The following is a 15,897-nucleotide window of genomic DNA, read 5'->3' as shown; positions in this document are numbered from 1 at the left end:
TATTGGTACATGAGAGGAGGGACTCTGTGATAGCCAGAACTTCAAGGACTGGCTATAAGTCCCACTTCTTCAGAGTTGTAAGTTCAAACACTTGCTGAATGAGGGATTGTTAAGCAAGGATCACCTCTATGGTCAGAGATTATTAGTAACAATAGAACATTTGTAGCTCAGCTGAATTGTAGGGGACTTGGTGCTTTCTGAGCTGGGTTGTTTTCTTGCAGATGTCTCGTTACCAAACTAGGTAACATCTTCAGTGCCAGATAGAAGTGAGGTTTCCAGCGCAAATGATATTAGTGAAAACAACCAAGTTCAGAAAACTCTAAGGATCCCACAGCACCAAGTCTCCGGCTTAGATGAAACCCCTGCAAAGCTTTCATTGATTTCCCACCCCCACTTCCTGGAAAATATTCTCATTGGAGAAATATCTTACCATCCTCCTTGTTTTGTACAAGTTCTTCTCCAATATCTTCTGGATTTCATTCATCTCATCTTGACTGAGACTCTCAGTGTCAAAACTTATGGTAACAGGATTGTCCTTTTTGCTAGAAAGGGGTTGGGGAGAGGAAATGAGCCATTACAGAAAAGGGTTAACATTCATTTATATGTCAATGGACCAGGCTGGTTTTGAATTCCAAAAATAGCATCAAAGCTCAGGGGTGGGATTCAGCCAGTTCGGGCTGGTTTGGGCAAGCCTGTAGCTCCAACAATCAGCTGGGGAGTGAACTGGTAGGTCCGACGTTCATGTGGGAAGCGAATGGGTAGCTCTGATGATCAGCTGGGAAGCGAACCGGTAACTCCAATGATCAGCTGGGGAACAATTTAGTAGCTCCGATAATCAGCTGGGGAGTGAACCGGTAGCTCTGATGATCAGCTGGGGAGCAAACCGGTAGCTCTGATGATCAGCTGCAGAGCGAACCGGTAGCTCCGATGATCAGCTGGAGAGCAATCCAGTAGCTCCGACGATCAGCTGGGGACCGAACCGGTAACTCCAACTATCAGCTGGGGAACAATTTGATAGCTCCAATGATCAGCTGGGGAGCAAACAGTAGCTCTGATGATCAGCTGCAGAGTGAACCGGTAACTCCAACTATCAGCTGGGGAACAATTTGATAGCTCCAAAGATCAGCTGGGGAGCAAACCAGTAGCTCTGACGATCAGCTGCAGAGCGAACCGGTAGCTCCGATGATCAGCTGGGGAACAAACCGGTAGCTCTGACGATCAGCTGGGGAGCAAACCGGTAGGTCCAATGATCAGCTGGGGAACAAACCGGTAGCTCTGATGATCAGCTGGGGAGAGAACCGGTAGCTCTGATGATCATCTGGGGAGCGAACCGGTAACTCCAACGATCAGCTGGGGAGTGAACCGGTAGCTCTGATGATCAGCTGAGGAGAGAACAGGTTCACTCCAATGATCAGGTGGGCCTGCCCACCCGCATCTGTGCTTTCCTTACCTATATCCTCTCATCTGATTCACACAGCAGAGCGGATTGCCATGCCTCAGCTGTATTATTCCCCAAGAAGTAATGTGGAAGGTAAGTTTTGTTAAAACTGCACACACATGCAGAACTGGTTGTTAAACCAGCAGGATCCCACCACTGCTTGAAACTCTACTGTATCTCTCAAAACAGATGGAATGAGCAATTGTAGTTTAAGATGCTGGATTAGTCTTTAAAGAATGCCGACTCTAGTCCACCTTCAACCGCCAAAAATTCTTTGGGTGGCTTTGGGTCGGTTAGACCAACTTGTATCACAATGTTGTTTTGAAGATGAAATGACCAATGGTGAAATTCAATTTTTTTACTACCGGTTCTGTGGGTGTGGCTTGGTGGGCGTGGCTTGGTGGACATGGCAGGGGAAGGATATTGCAAAATCTCCATTCCCATCCCACTCTGGAGGCCAGCCAAAGGTGGCATTTGCTGGTTCTCCAAACTACTCAAAATGTCCACTACCAGTTCTCCAGAACCTGTCAGAACCTGCTGGATTTCACCCCTGCGAGAGACCCTAGTAATTCTCCACAAGAGACAGACAGACAGACAGACAGACAAATAGAGGCAGAGACAGAGAGAAACAGAGAGAGACAGAGAGACAGAGATAAAGAGACAGAGACAGAGAGACGGAGAAACAGAGAGAGAGAGACAGAGACAGACAGAGACAGAGACAGACAGAGAGAGACAGAGAGAGACAGAGACAGAGAGACAGAGACAAAGAGACAGAGACAGAGAGACAGAGAGACAGAGACAGACAGAGACAGAGACAGAGACAGAGACAGAGACAGAGACAGAGACAGAGAGAGACAGAGACAGAGACAGAGAGAGAGACAGAGAGAGAGACAGAGAAAGACAGAGACAGAGAGACAGAGACAGAGAGACAGAGACAAAGAGACAGACAGAGACAGAGAGACAGAGAGACAGAGAGACAGAGACAGAGACAGAGAGAGACAGAGACAGAGACAGAGACAGAGGCAGAGGCAGACAGAGACAGAGAGAGAGAGAGAGAGAAAAGAGAAAGAGAGAAAGAGAGAAAGAGAGAAAGAGAGAAAGAAAGAGAGAAAGAGAGAAAGAGAGAAAGAGAGAAAGAGAGAAAGAGAGAAAGAGAGAGAGTCAGAATGAAAAGGCGCTTTCACTGTGTCAACTGAAGAAAGGAAGGACTCACAGCAATGCTTTTTGAGATGGTCTCCAGGAGAGCTGACCTGCTTCAGCTAACTCAATCGCACGCTTCCTCTCCAGTTTCTCGTGCAACAGGACAATACTTGATTTGGGTTGCTTATATTCCCGGAGCAAATATTTCTGCAAGTGTTTGCTGTTGAAATACTCTAATCTGTCCAGAAAGGAAAACAGAAAAGAAAACCAGAATCAGGGAAAGACAGAGAAGGAAAGTCACTCATTAATGTCACTCGTTTAAAAAAAGCAACACTCTTGGTGTGCAAGAGCTACTTGAGCACAAATTTGGGAAACACAAGCGACCTGCTTGGCATTTGATTTGATTTGATTTGATTTGATTTGATTGACATTGGTTAGATTAGATTAACAGAGTTGGAGGAAGGGAGGGAAGGGAGAAAAGGAACAGAGAGTGAAGGTGAGAGAAGAGAAAGAAAGAGGAAGGGGAGGGGGGAAGATGGATGGGAGAGAGGGAGAGAGGGAGGGAGGGAGGAACTCTTCTTATTATTGTGAAATAATAATCTGCTTTGTAACACAAGGATGAATAAAGCTAAGTCATCCCTCAAGGGAACTTTTTACAGTCATGAAATCAAATGTACAAGCTTTTCCCCCTCTTTATACATGCAGAGACTTGTATTTTTAACAAATCCTTACTTGTCTTTCCAATAATACTGTCCCCAGTGTCCCGATATATCTTCAATCCCAGCCAGCAAGTGATCCAGGAACTGAACACAGAGAGAGAGAGAGAGAAAGGAGGATTTTGATTTACATGTTTGTATTGTTGTTGAGGCATAAAGGATGGACTCCAGGCATCTGAAGCCTCAAGACAAAACCAGAAACACACTGGGTGGCAGAAGGCTTCACACTGCTCATTGCGTGTCTCTGTCTGTGTGCGCGAGTGAGTAAAACCACAGGGAAAATTCTCCCATACCTCTTACACTCACTTCGATGAAAGAGAATTGTCCTCTTGAAATTCGTTTCAAAGAGCAGAATTTTGTGGAAAACTCTGAGGAGTTGGTTGACAAGCCAGTGATACTCCGTATAATTTTTGACGTACCCGAAACATTCGTTTCATTTATGCTTCATTTATGTTAGTCCATTTTTTCTCTGTCCACTTAACTAGCTTAGTGGGGACTAATGATACGAAATGGAAGGCTTGACAAATCACAGGCAATTTGGAACTTATGTGAAGATTCGGGTTACTAATGGTTTCGCCTTATATTTTCTCATGCAGATTATTCCTTGGAACCTGACCTGTCTTGATAAGCACTAAAAATTGATAATTGTTTGAAAAATATAGTTATACAATTAAGAAATAGATTGATGTACTGCTGGTGTTAAGCAACAATAAGGTAAAGGTTCCCCTCACACATAAGTGCTAGTCGTTCCCAACTGTAGGGGGTGGTACCAGTGGTGGGATTCAGGCCTGGGTACAGCACGGAAACTGCTTTGGTCGCCCTGACCGATTATCTCTGGCGGCCCAGGGATAGAGGACATTCCTCTATCCTGGTGCTTCTTGACCTCTCAGCGGCCTTCGATACCATCGACCATGGTATCCTTCTGCGACGCCTGGGGGAGGTGGGAGTGAGAGGCACCGTTTTACGGTGGTTCTCCTCTTACCTCTCTGACAGGTCGCAGTCAGTGTTGGTCAGGGGGCAAAGTTCGACCCCTAGGCCCCTCAAATGTGGTGTGCCACAAGGTTCGGTCTTGTCTCCCCTCCTATTTAACATCTACATGAAGCCACTAGGTGAGATCATGCGACAGCACGGGATAAAGTACCACCAATACGCAGATGACTGCTCCGGCCCTCTGGAACGAGCTCCCCATGGAGATTCGTACCCTCACCACCCACCAGGCCTTCCGCAAAGCCCTTAAAACCTGGCTGTTCCAACAGGCCTGGGGCTAAAGAGCTGTTGCCCCCACCTCGAATGGTATGACTGTTGTGTGTTTTTAAATTATGTATTGTTATGTTTCGTCTTTTTATTTCCTGTCTGTACCCCCCTTCCCTGATTTGAATTGTGAGCCACCCTGAGTCCCCTTTGGGGAAAAGGGCGGCATATAAATGTAATAAAATCAAATCAATCAAATCAAATCAATGATACATAACTGTATATTTCTGCCCCATGCCAGCTCAGTGTAGTGGTGGACGTGATGTGCCGATGCCTGGAAGCTGTTAGGATCTGGATGGGGGTGAACAAACTTGTGCTCAATCCCAATAAGACTGAGTGGCTTTGGATGCTGCCCCCGAAGGACAGCCTAGACCAGTGATGGCGAACCTATGACACGCGTGTCAGTGCTGACACGCGTAGCCATTTGGGGTGACACGCACAGGATTTCATGCGATTCATCCTCGACTCCTGCACCGCCGCCGAGGATGAAAGAATCTGTGCTGGAGGAACGGGGGGGGACAGGACGTGTGATCTCCCCCGCCCACACTCACTTACTGTATCGCCGCCGCCCCTTTCTGAGCGCAGGGGCTGCTGGTAAGGCGTGCGTGCCGTGCGCACACACGTCATCAGCGCGGCGAGGGAGGACCCGCAGGAGAGGAGCGCGGGAACAGTGCGCGCCTCTCTCCAGTCAGGCCGGCACAGAGAGTCTACTCCTGGGACTGTTGGTTACGACCGCACCACAGCAGGGAACAGCGGAGTGCCAACGGGAACTGTGAGCGCCATTAGCAGCAACTATTGGGATGCCAATAGTTTAAGGGTAACTCCATCCTTAAATTTATGAAAGGCTCTACAAATTTAAACTCTGCAAGTTTGAGCATTGCTCACTCCATAGCTCAGCATGCAAAAGCGCTTAATGAGGGAGAATTTATTAAAGAAACTCTCCTAAGATGTGCGCCAGTTCTATTTCACGATATGCAGAATAAAGATGCAATTATTAAGAGAATATCTGAGTTCTCTTGGGGCGGGCTGGAGCGGCATGTTGATGAGGACGTGGAGCTGGAAGCAGCCGACTCCACAGCCCTGGTTCACGGCACCCCAAACAAGTTCAATAATATCAAGGGCAACATACGAAATCGACTGATGAACAAAGAAGTTACTAAGCAGGTATGTTAAATAATTTGTTTTTGGTTTATTAAATATAATTATATATTGCAATTATACATTTTTGTAGTTTAAACTATAAATTGCGCAAAATTATGTTTTTGTCGAAGTGACACACAACACGAGTTATGCTCGATTTTTTGCCGATTTTTGACACACCACGCCAAAAAGGTTGCCCATCACTGGCCTAGACAGTCCATCCTTAACCCTGGGGTGAAAATTTACACCCCTCAGAGAGGGCTCGCAATTTGGGGGTCCTCCTGGATTCGCAGCTGACAATGGAACATCATCTGTCGGCTGTGACCAGGGGGGCCTTTGCCCAGGTTCGCCTGGTGCACCAATTGCGGCCCTATTTGGATCGGGAGGCACTTCAAAGGGTTACTCATGCCCTTGTCACCTCAAGGCTGGATTATTGCAACGCGCTCTACATGGGGCTACCCTTGAAAAGCGTTCGGAGACTGCAGCTAGTCCAGAATGCGGCCGCGCGAGCGATATTGGGTGTACCGAGGTACACCCACGTTACACTTGTCCTCCGCGAGCTGCACTGGGTACCAATTGGTCTCCAGATGCAATTCAAGGTGTTGGTTATTACCTTTAAAGCCCTACATGGCTTAGGGCCAGCGTACCTTCGAGACCGCCTACTGCCACATACCTCCCAGCGGTCAATAAGATCCCACAGATTGGGCCTCCTTCAGATGCCGTCAGCCAGACAGTGTCGACTGGCGGGCCCCCGGAGGAGAGCCTTCTCTGTGGCTGCTCCGACTCTCTGGAATCAGCTACCCCCAGAGATCCGGACCATACCCACCCTCATGGCCTTCGGGAAAGCTGTAAAAACTTGGCTGTTCCGGCAGGCCTGGGGCTGTTGACCTCATTGTTGAGGTCCAGCCCCGGTTAGAATGAATGCATGTGTTTTGTGATTTTAAACTGTCTTTTTTCTTATTTTTTCTTTCTTTCTTTCTCTTTTTCTTCTTTTGTAAGCCGACCGGAGTCCTTCGGGATTGGGCAGCATATAAATTTTAATAATAAATAAATAAATAAATAATTTAACAATCGGTTCTCTGCCCTAATGACCAGCTGGGTAGGTGTGGCTCAGTGCTCATATGACTGTGGGCATGGCCAATGTTCCCTCTAATTTTTTTTCAGGGTGAGCGGAAAAGTATAGTGTTTGAGCGGCACAGTTTCATGCCTGAGCACCTAAGAGAGCAACAGTTTGAACTTCTGTCTCGTCTGCTGGACATTTGCGCAACATTCCAAGCGCCAAGCACCAATTGTGAGCGAGGTTTCAGCCTGATGAATGCCAGGCATGAAAATGTGCTACTCAAACACTATACTTTTCCGCTCACCCTGAAAAAAAAAAGACTTCTGCTCAGCTTTTAGATCATTAGACTGGCTAGAGAGAGACATGGCACCAACAGGTCCTGGGTCCTGGCATTTTGCAGGCAACCTGTCCTCTCACATTCCTTTGGAATGCAACCCATCACATTTGAATTAGATTTTGCCAATTATCCTATTAAAAGATAATCCTATTATTCTAAAATATGACTAACTCGATATTAAAAATGTAAATATTTAATGCTGATAAATAATAGCAGTAATTGTTATTTAGTATGATTAAAATCAGTATTGATATATCAATATATCTATCAAAATTGACAATAAACACTAAAATAACAATACAAATATATAATGTGGAATATAAATGTAATAAATATAATATATAAATACAACATAAATGTAATAAAATAATTTATCATGAAACTCTCCCCCTTTAAAGTAATAAGATCAATTAAATAGTCTAGCAAGTTTGGACAATATGCTATATGTTATGTTACTTAAGAATATATATGCCTCAGAATCAGATACAACATCCACATCATTTCCAACTGAGTCAATAAAATGATATGCCATGCCAAAACTATTTTAAATAAAGATATGAAATTAATCAAGTATTGCATTTATTTTTCAAAATGAATGTAGAATTTTTTTTATTATTTAAGTTTTGAAGACTTAGACACAAAAAGAGATAGCTGACTAACCTAATACGATTAAACCAATAACTCAAATGAACAATATACAACAACTGAGAGATAAGCGAAAGGAGAAATGTATTAGGGGTGAGAACCCACTGTCAAGCAATTTGGTTAGACCACAATGTTGGGAAAACTTAAAAAAGCTGATAGGAAATCCGCTATAACTACCTGCTTGGAATTAGCAATTAAACTTCATTTTAGATGAGGCGAGAGGATTTATAATCCTTGCCTCCTTAAGCAAGGAAAGGAAAAGAGAACCAGGTTGTCCTCAGCAGAGGAAAATATGTAAATGTAACAAAGGTTAGAGGGGAGGGGAGGAGGATAGTAGGGAAGTCAGGATGGAGAGGAGAAAGGAGAGGAACAGGAAAGGCAGAAGAAGGGGGGAAGGATAAGGAGGAGGAAGAGAAAGAAGAGAAGGGAAAGAAGGTGGGAAGAAAGAAGGAGAGAAGAAAGAGAGGAAACCGGGGGAGGAAGGAGGGAGGGAAGAGGAGAGGGTAGTAAAGAGGGAAAGAGGGAGGGAAAGAAAGAGAGAAGGAGAGTTGAAAGGAAGGAAGGAAGGAGGGAGGAAAGGAGGGAGATTAAGAGAAAAGGAAGGAGGAGGGAAAGAGGAAGGGAAGGAGGAAAGGTATGTGAGAAGGAGGGGGGGACCGAGGGAGGGAAAGGAGGGGGAAGGAAAGGAGGAAAGGAGAAAAGAAAGGAGGGAAGGCAGGGGAGAAGGAAGTAAGGGGGGAGGGAAGAAAAGGATATGGAAAAGAAGAAATGAGGGAAGAGAAGAGGGAGGGAAGGAATAAGATACCTAACCTTTGATGTTTATAATGATTTGATAGTATGGGAATATCTCGAAATGTAGTTGTATTGTTTTTTACAAGTTATGGATGTTGTATTTTCTTTTTACCAATAAAATCTTTTTTTAAAATTAAAAAAAAAAGTTTTGTACCCTATCTTTTCTAACTAACGTTAACTTTAAAAAGATGTTACATCAGACTACATACAAGTAATTAAATGAAGACTAAAATAAGTGTTTTGGCATATTGAGCTTTTTATATTTCTTTCTAATATTGCTTCCTTAGTTGAGAACTTCCTCCTCAGCTTACTTACGCATTAACTGTTTGTTGCTTTTATGGCTTATTCATTCACTGCTCCATCTTCAGTTTTTTTCACAGGGGGCAGGGCTTCCTTCCTTCCTTCCTTTCCTTTGGCCACCAATTTTGATCCAACTCTCTCTCTCTCTCTCTCTCTCTCTCTCACACACACACACACACACACACACACACACACACACACGTGTTCTTTGGGGGGGTTGAATTACTCCGCCTCACTGCGCAAAGTCAGCTCAGCATGTGTTCGGCGGCCCCTGCTTACGCTGAATCAAACCTGCAGCCGGCGGGACCATTTCAAAGCCGCCAGTCCTCTTACTCCTTCTCCTTCACCGGCAAAGCAGCGGCGGTGGTGCCTCCCCCTCCGCTCGGAGCACCTCAGCTGGGCTCTGGGTTATCCCTGCCATCGCCTCCACCTCCGCCGCTTTCCTACTAGCTCCCGCGGCCTCAAAAGCACGGCAGAGGAGGAAGGGGGAGGGATAACGCGGGGGCCAGCTCCACGTGGAGAGAGAGGCACCACTGCCACGGGCGGCTCATCAAAACAAGTCTGGGGAGGTCCTTTGCAGGCGGCCAATTCTAGCTGCCTGCAAAGGACTTCCCCACGTTTGCTTTGGTAGAAAGCTCTGCGCGGCAGTTAGAAATCTCTGCGCGGAGGTTTCTAGCGACGTGCGCGGCCGCGCACGCGCGCACCTTAGAGGGAACAGTGGGCATGGCCAACTCACCATCACTCAGGTTGATGGGCACTTCACCTTAGCTGTTACAATGTAATCAGGGTTAACCGGAGAGGCCGTTTCTGTAAGCAGGGCAATAAAGATTAGGCTAGAAACAACACCAGAATGTTTCCTCCCTGCCTTCCTTATAGGATTAGCTCTGTTAAGTGGGGGGAAAAGTGAGATTTCTTCCAACAACCAGTTCTCCAAACTGCTTAGAAAGTTAACAACCTGATCTCCTGAATAGGTGCGAACTGGCTGAATCCCACCACTGGGCGGTACTCATCTCCGTTTCAAAGCCGAAGAGCCAGCACTGTCTGAAGAAGTCTCCGTGGTCATGTGGCCAGCATGACTCAATGCCGAAGGCGCGTGGAACACTGTTGCCTTCCCACCAAAGGTGGTTCCTATTTTTCTACTTGTATTTTCACATGCTTTTGAACTGCTAGGTTGGCAGAAACTGGGATAAAATGGGAAGTCACTCTGCTATGCAGCGCTAGGGATTCGAACCGCTGAACTGCCGACCTTTCTGATCGACAAGCTCAGCATCTTAGCAACTGAGCCACCTCGTCCCCTTAAGGAGCGATAGACATTCTCAAAAAATGAGGACAAACATCCAGATCTACCAGGCGATCCTCTTTCTGAGCTGCTTCGGATTTAGAAATAAATTTTTGAATAATTCTAGATCATCTTCCAATGTCCGGCTAAGAAACTTACCCGGATATGAATTTGTTCTCCCACGGTGGGGGCACTTTCTTGTTTTCGAGTGACATGCAGCCAGTCCACAAGAGGACGGATGGTCATCCCCTGCAACATAAGAGAAAAAACAGGAGGAAGAATGGGTAGATCCAATTCAAATGTTGGTTCAATCGTCAGATAAATTACAAGGCTGGAAAGATACAAGTGATGGAGAAGTAGGGAGCAGATTTGAATGCAGATCTTAAACTTGAACTGAGCACCGCTTAAGATGTAGCCACTGTAGCTTTTCTTAAACTGGGAATTGTGTCTTGTTTTTAGGCTCTATTTATTCCCCATAATCTAATTTCTACCTTTCACTTATATTTTTAGAGGGGGAGGAGGAGGGGGAAGGGAAGGGGGAGGCTCAGGAAAGAGTAGTTTCAAAAGTTATTTTTTTAAAAATAAACATGGAGGCTGACTCAAAGTTTTCTTAGGAAGGATGACCACCTGTCAGAAAAGAAGGCAAGATAAGTAGAGGTGTCAGAAACAGATTAATGGAGTTGGAAGGGACCTTGTAGGTCATCTAGCCCAACCCCCCTGCCCAAGCAGATGCTACACCATTTCTGACAGTCTCTTCTTGAAAGCCTCCAGTGATGAAGCTCCCACAACCTCTGAAGGCAACTTCTCTTCCATGGCTTGATTGCTCTCAGTCAGAAAATGTATCCTTATTTCTAGGATGAATCTCTCCTTGATCAGTTTCCATCCATTGTTCCTTGTCTGGCCTTCGGGTGCTTTGGAAAATAGCTTGACCCCCCTCCTCCCTGTGGCAGCCCCTCAGATATTGGAAGATGTTATCATGTCTCCCCTGGTCCTTCTCTTCACTAGACTAGCCATGCCTGCAACTGTTCATCATATGTTTTAGCCTCCAGTCCTCTAATCATCTTTGTTGCTCTTCTCTGCACTCTTTCTAGAGTCTCAACATCTTTTTTTATGGTGTGGTGACCAAAACCGTATGCAGTACTCCAGGTGTGGTCTTACTAAGGCTTTATAAAATGGTATTATAGAGTAATATCTCTTTTAGTTTGCCCTTTAGTTATTAGACATCACTAAATGTCTATGAAGATTCTCAGTCATCCAAGTCACAGCCATGACCTGGATGACTGAGAATCTCCATAGACATTTAATTATTAGGGTTTTGTTTTTACAGTGACACTCTTGATATTGCTGAACTGCCATATATTCAACAGCCATATATGAATGGTGCTGGTTAGAAGTCATATCTGAGGATCATTTCTGCTGTCTCCTCCAGAGCAGTCTTCCTTCCTCTTCAGCATCTTCCAGGAAGGTCAGTTCAGTCTGCATCATTCACAGCAAAGATCAATCTGACTGGAAAATTCCAGAAGTTGATTTATCCGTCTGGAAAGAACTCAATTTACATTGGGTAAAGATGTTCAAGGGGACGCAGTGGCTCAATGGCTAAGATGTTGAGTTTGTCGATCAGAAGGTTGGCAGTTCGGCAGTTCAAATCCCTAGCGCCGCATAACGGAGTGAGCTCCTGTTATTTGTCCCAGCTTCTGCAAACCTAGCAATTCGAAAGCATGTAAAAATGCAAGTAGAAAAATAGGGACCACTTTGGTGGGAAGGTAACAGTGCTCCGTGCGCCTTTGGCGTTGAGTCATGCCGGCCACATGACCACAGAGATGTCTTCAGACAGCGCTGGCTCTTCGGCTTTGAAACAGAGATGAGCACCACCCCCTAGAGTCGGGAACGACTAGCACAGATGTGCAAGGGGAACCTTTACCTTTTAAGGATGTTCAAACAAGATACTAGCTTAGAAAACTTCAGAAGAGCTTAAGGATAATAAACCTATGGGGAACCAATTAAGGCAGCCAACATGGAGTTGAAGTCCTACCAGACTTCTATTCCAGGTGCAAAATGTCCTCTCCAGATGTGTTTGACCTTTTAGCAAGCTTTTAGAGACCCAACTTTTTCTGTCAGAAATTAAATTTACCACAAGGTGGCACTAGATGTCAAAAAAACCCACTCAACAAATTCTCAGTCCCTATTTTCCTAAGAATCTTGGGGTGGGAAAGTCGTGAAATGCTTCCCATGTTTTTATATTTTGGGGGGAAGGGGTATATTTCTTGAAGCCAGTCACAGAGAAAACCACAAAACGTCTGTTTTAGGCAATTTTAGTGCTCACAATGCATTGACCAGAATATAAAGCTAAGCTTAAAAAATGGGGGGGAAACATGCTGAATGCTGGCCTTCCCCAGCAGGTGACATATCTGTTAGGCTTTGCCATTGGTCCTGTTGGGAGAACATAAGCTCACCATGTCCCACCCACAAAAAAAAAAGGAATCGAGTTGCTTTGCTCCTCCAAACCTTTTGAGACCTGCCAGCTATGAGGACCTAACTAAGAGAAGATGAGATGAGTGATTGACTGGCTGAGACCATATTTTCAGTTAACAGATCAACAGAGTTGGAAGGGCCTTGCAGGTCATCTATTCCAACCCCCTGTTCAAGCAGGAGACCCTACACCATTTCTGACAAATGGCAGTCCAATTTCTTCTTGAAAGCCTCCAGTGATGAAGCTCCCACAACATCCAAAGGAAACTTCTGTTCCATTGGTTGATTGTTCTCACTGTCAGGAAATTCCTCCTTGTTTCTAGGTTGAATCTCTCCTTGTATCAGCGTTCCAAATATCATCCAAAATTAAATCAGAGTTCAAGGCATAGCTTTCATCAAAGTTCCAATTTAATAAGAGAAACATGTTGGTACATCTGTGGGAAACCCGAATCTGAAAGCTTCCTGGGTTTTCCACCCAGTTGAAAGTTCATGATCTTGTCCCCACACCCACAAGTCCATCACGTGGTCCAATCTTCCTCTGCCACGCTGGCATTTCCACCCATCTAGTTCCGGTCAGGTGCAGAGGTGTGGAGACAAAGAATTACCTTGGGCTTCTAGAAAGGAATGTTCTATTTTGACACCTTTGTGAGTTTCCATCCATTATTCCTTGTCTGACCTTCAGGTGCTTTGGAAAATATCTTGACCCCTTCTCTCTGTGGCAGCCCCTCAAATATTGGAAGACTTCTATCCTGTCTTCCCTGGTCCTTCTCTTCACTAGACTAGCCAGGCCCAGTTCCTGCAACCACTCTTCATATGTTTTAGCCTCCAGTCCCCTAATCATCCTGGTTGCTCTTCTCTGCCCTTTTTCTAGAGTCTCAACATCTTTTTTATAGTGTGGTGACCAAAACTGGATGCATTACTTTAGGTGTGGTCTTACTTTATAGAGTGGTATTAGTACCTCCCTTGATCTTGGTTGTATCCTTCTATTAATGCAGTTTAGGATTGCATTGGTTTTTTTTGCAAACTGCTGGCTCATATTTAGCTGGTTTTCCACTAAGACTCCAAGATCCCTCTCACTATTACTGCTATTAAGCCTGGTTTCACCCAGTCTATATGTGTTAGAAACCTTCCCCAAACATCTAGTTTCTCTCTGCATCCTCCATGCCTTTCTCTCAGCCCCCAAACAGCCCTGGGATGACAATGACCCTAGAGATGTCCTTATCCTTTGAAGGCCAAAGGACATTTTGACCATTTTGAGAACATGCCATGCCCACTCATCTAAAATATCTTTCATAAGGATGTGATCAGTTGCAAAACATCCATATAAAGAATAGAGTGGCGATATTGCTTCCAATATTCTCCACTATTTCAACGTCATTTTTAATTATTATTTTTTTATGAGCAGGTAGTTGTCAGGCACAAAAGATGAGGTCCACCCATGAAGGTCCAATTAAACTGATTTATTGCTATTCATGCCTGTGCAAAGGAATCTTCTCAACTAACAGTTAACACCTGCTAGAGCTGGATAAGGGTCAACAGAATTCAAGATGGTTGGACTTGTTTCACTTATTTTGAGCCATGATGGCGCAGTGGTTAGAGTGCAGTACTGCAGGCTACTTCTGCTGACTGCTGGCTGCCTGCAATTTGGCAGATCGAATCTCACCAGGCTCAAGGTTGACTCAGCCTTCCATCCTTCAGAGGTGGGTCAAATGAGGACCCAGATCAGTGGTGAGTTCCTACCGGTTTGGACAGGTTTGGCCAAACCGTTAGTGGTTTGGCAGTCTGGGTTGCTGGAACTGGTAGTGACCCAGGCCTGCCACGCCTCTGATCAGGTTCTCCATCTTGTTTTTCAGTTCTGCACATGAGCAGAACATTTTTATTATACTGTGCATGTGCTCGCAGCGTGCATCAAGCATATATACGCACCAATGGTGGGATTCAAGTGATTTAACAACCCGTTCTCTGCCCTAATGATTTCTTCCAACAACCAGTTTGCCAAACTGCTCAGAAAGTTAACAACCGGTTCTCCCGGAGTGGTGCGAACTGGCTGAATCCCATCACTGATACACACCCATGAGTGAACTAGCAGTAGTGGCTGCTGGAACCCACCCCTAACTCAGATGGTTGGGGGCAAAAGGCTGACTCTGTAAACCACTTAGAGAGGGGTGTAAAGTACTGTGAAGCAGTTTATAAGTCTGAATGCTATTTCCATTGCTATTGCCTTTCCTTCCTTCCTTCCTTCCTCCCTCCCTCCCGCCCTCCCTCTCTCCATCCATCCATCCATCCTTCCCTCCCTTCCTTCCTTCCCAGTGATTAGAATGCTTTATTGTTGGCTAATTCTGCCCACTGCCAGGAGTTTGATTCTCACTGGCTCAAGCTTGACTCAGCCTTCCATCCTTCTGAGGTTGGTAACCCAGATTGTTGGGGACAAGATGCTGACACTGTAAACTGCTTAGGGAGGGCTGTAAAGCACTGTGAAGCGGTATATAAGTCGAAGTGCTACAGCAGTGGTAGTCAACCTGGTCCCTACTGCCCACTAGTGGGCGTTCCAGCTTTCATGGTGGGTGGTACAGGTTTTGTCCGATACTGAAGCACTTTCCTTTTTCAATTTTAATTGACTTCCCTACTTTATAAATCACCATTACTGTGGAACCGGTGGGCGGTTAGAAAATTTTACTACTAACAGAGATACAAAAGTGGGCGGTAGGTATAAAAAGGTTGATTACCCCCGTGCTACAGAATTGCTATTGCTTGTGACTATGTAAAGATTCTAGTTTGATTCCACTTTTAACTCCTCCTCCAAGTTCTGCCACTCCTTCCCCTACAGTAGGCCAGTTTCTGCAGAAAGCCCTTGGGTGAAGCCTCCCTCCACTGGTATTTTCTGAGCACCCCGTGGCTTCAAGAAAAATAATAGGCAGCATAAATACAATGCTGAAGGTTAAAACTTTGCACTGCAGCTACCCAGCTTCCCATTTAGCTGTATGTGAAGCAATTATTATTTGCTTACACATACATGCAAATCCCAAATATGGCTAGCTCAATCCCTCTTTCCATCTGAATCCTGAAGATAAGTATTTCCCAACCTTTACGGCCAGTGAACTTCAGCACCCAGAATTCCCCAGCCAACGGGGAGATTCTGGGTGTTGAAGTCCAGAAGTCTTCAAATGGCCAAAGTTGGGAAACAGTGCTATACATCAAGACAGTCTCCCCCCATTGTATACAACATGTTTGCACATATTGCTGAATCTGTGACTATCAGTCTGTGAGGCAATTCACTAATGGAAAGAAATTACCCAAGAATTACCCAATTCCAGTAATAATGCTTGGCTG

At 45.2% G+C, this 15,897-nt stretch overlaps 1 protein-coding gene across 1 annotated transcript in view; it reads right to left on the bottom strand.

The window, feature by feature from the left end:
* The window catches only part of LOC106540033 (sodium/hydrogen exchanger 2-like), a 44,865-nt gene that overhangs the window by 12,730 nt on the left and 16,238 nt on the right, over window positions 1-15,897 (bottom strand). The window contains exons 6-9 of the mRNA XM_087727103.1: window positions 10,258-10,347; window positions 3,311-3,381; window positions 2,652-2,816; window positions 431-542 (exon numbers count right to left, since the gene is read on the bottom strand). Of these exons, the coding sequence (XP_087583229.1) occupies window positions 431-542; window positions 2,652-2,816; window positions 3,311-3,381; window positions 10,258-10,347 (438 nt within the window). The remainder of the gene's footprint in view (window positions 1-430; window positions 543-2,651; window positions 2,817-3,310; window positions 3,382-10,257; window positions 10,348-15,897) is intronic.

The sequence above is a fragment of the Thamnophis sirtalis genome, unplaced genomic scaffold (genome assembly GCF_051295495.1).
Source record: "Thamnophis sirtalis isolate CommonGarterSnake01/CBP01778 unplaced genomic scaffold, rThaSir2_p1.2 scaffold_13, whole genome shotgun sequence".
Classification (NCBI taxonomy): Eukaryota; Metazoa; Chordata; class Lepidosauria; order Squamata; family Natricidae; genus Thamnophis; species Thamnophis sirtalis.
This window is presented reverse-complemented; position numbering and strand designations above follow the sequence as displayed.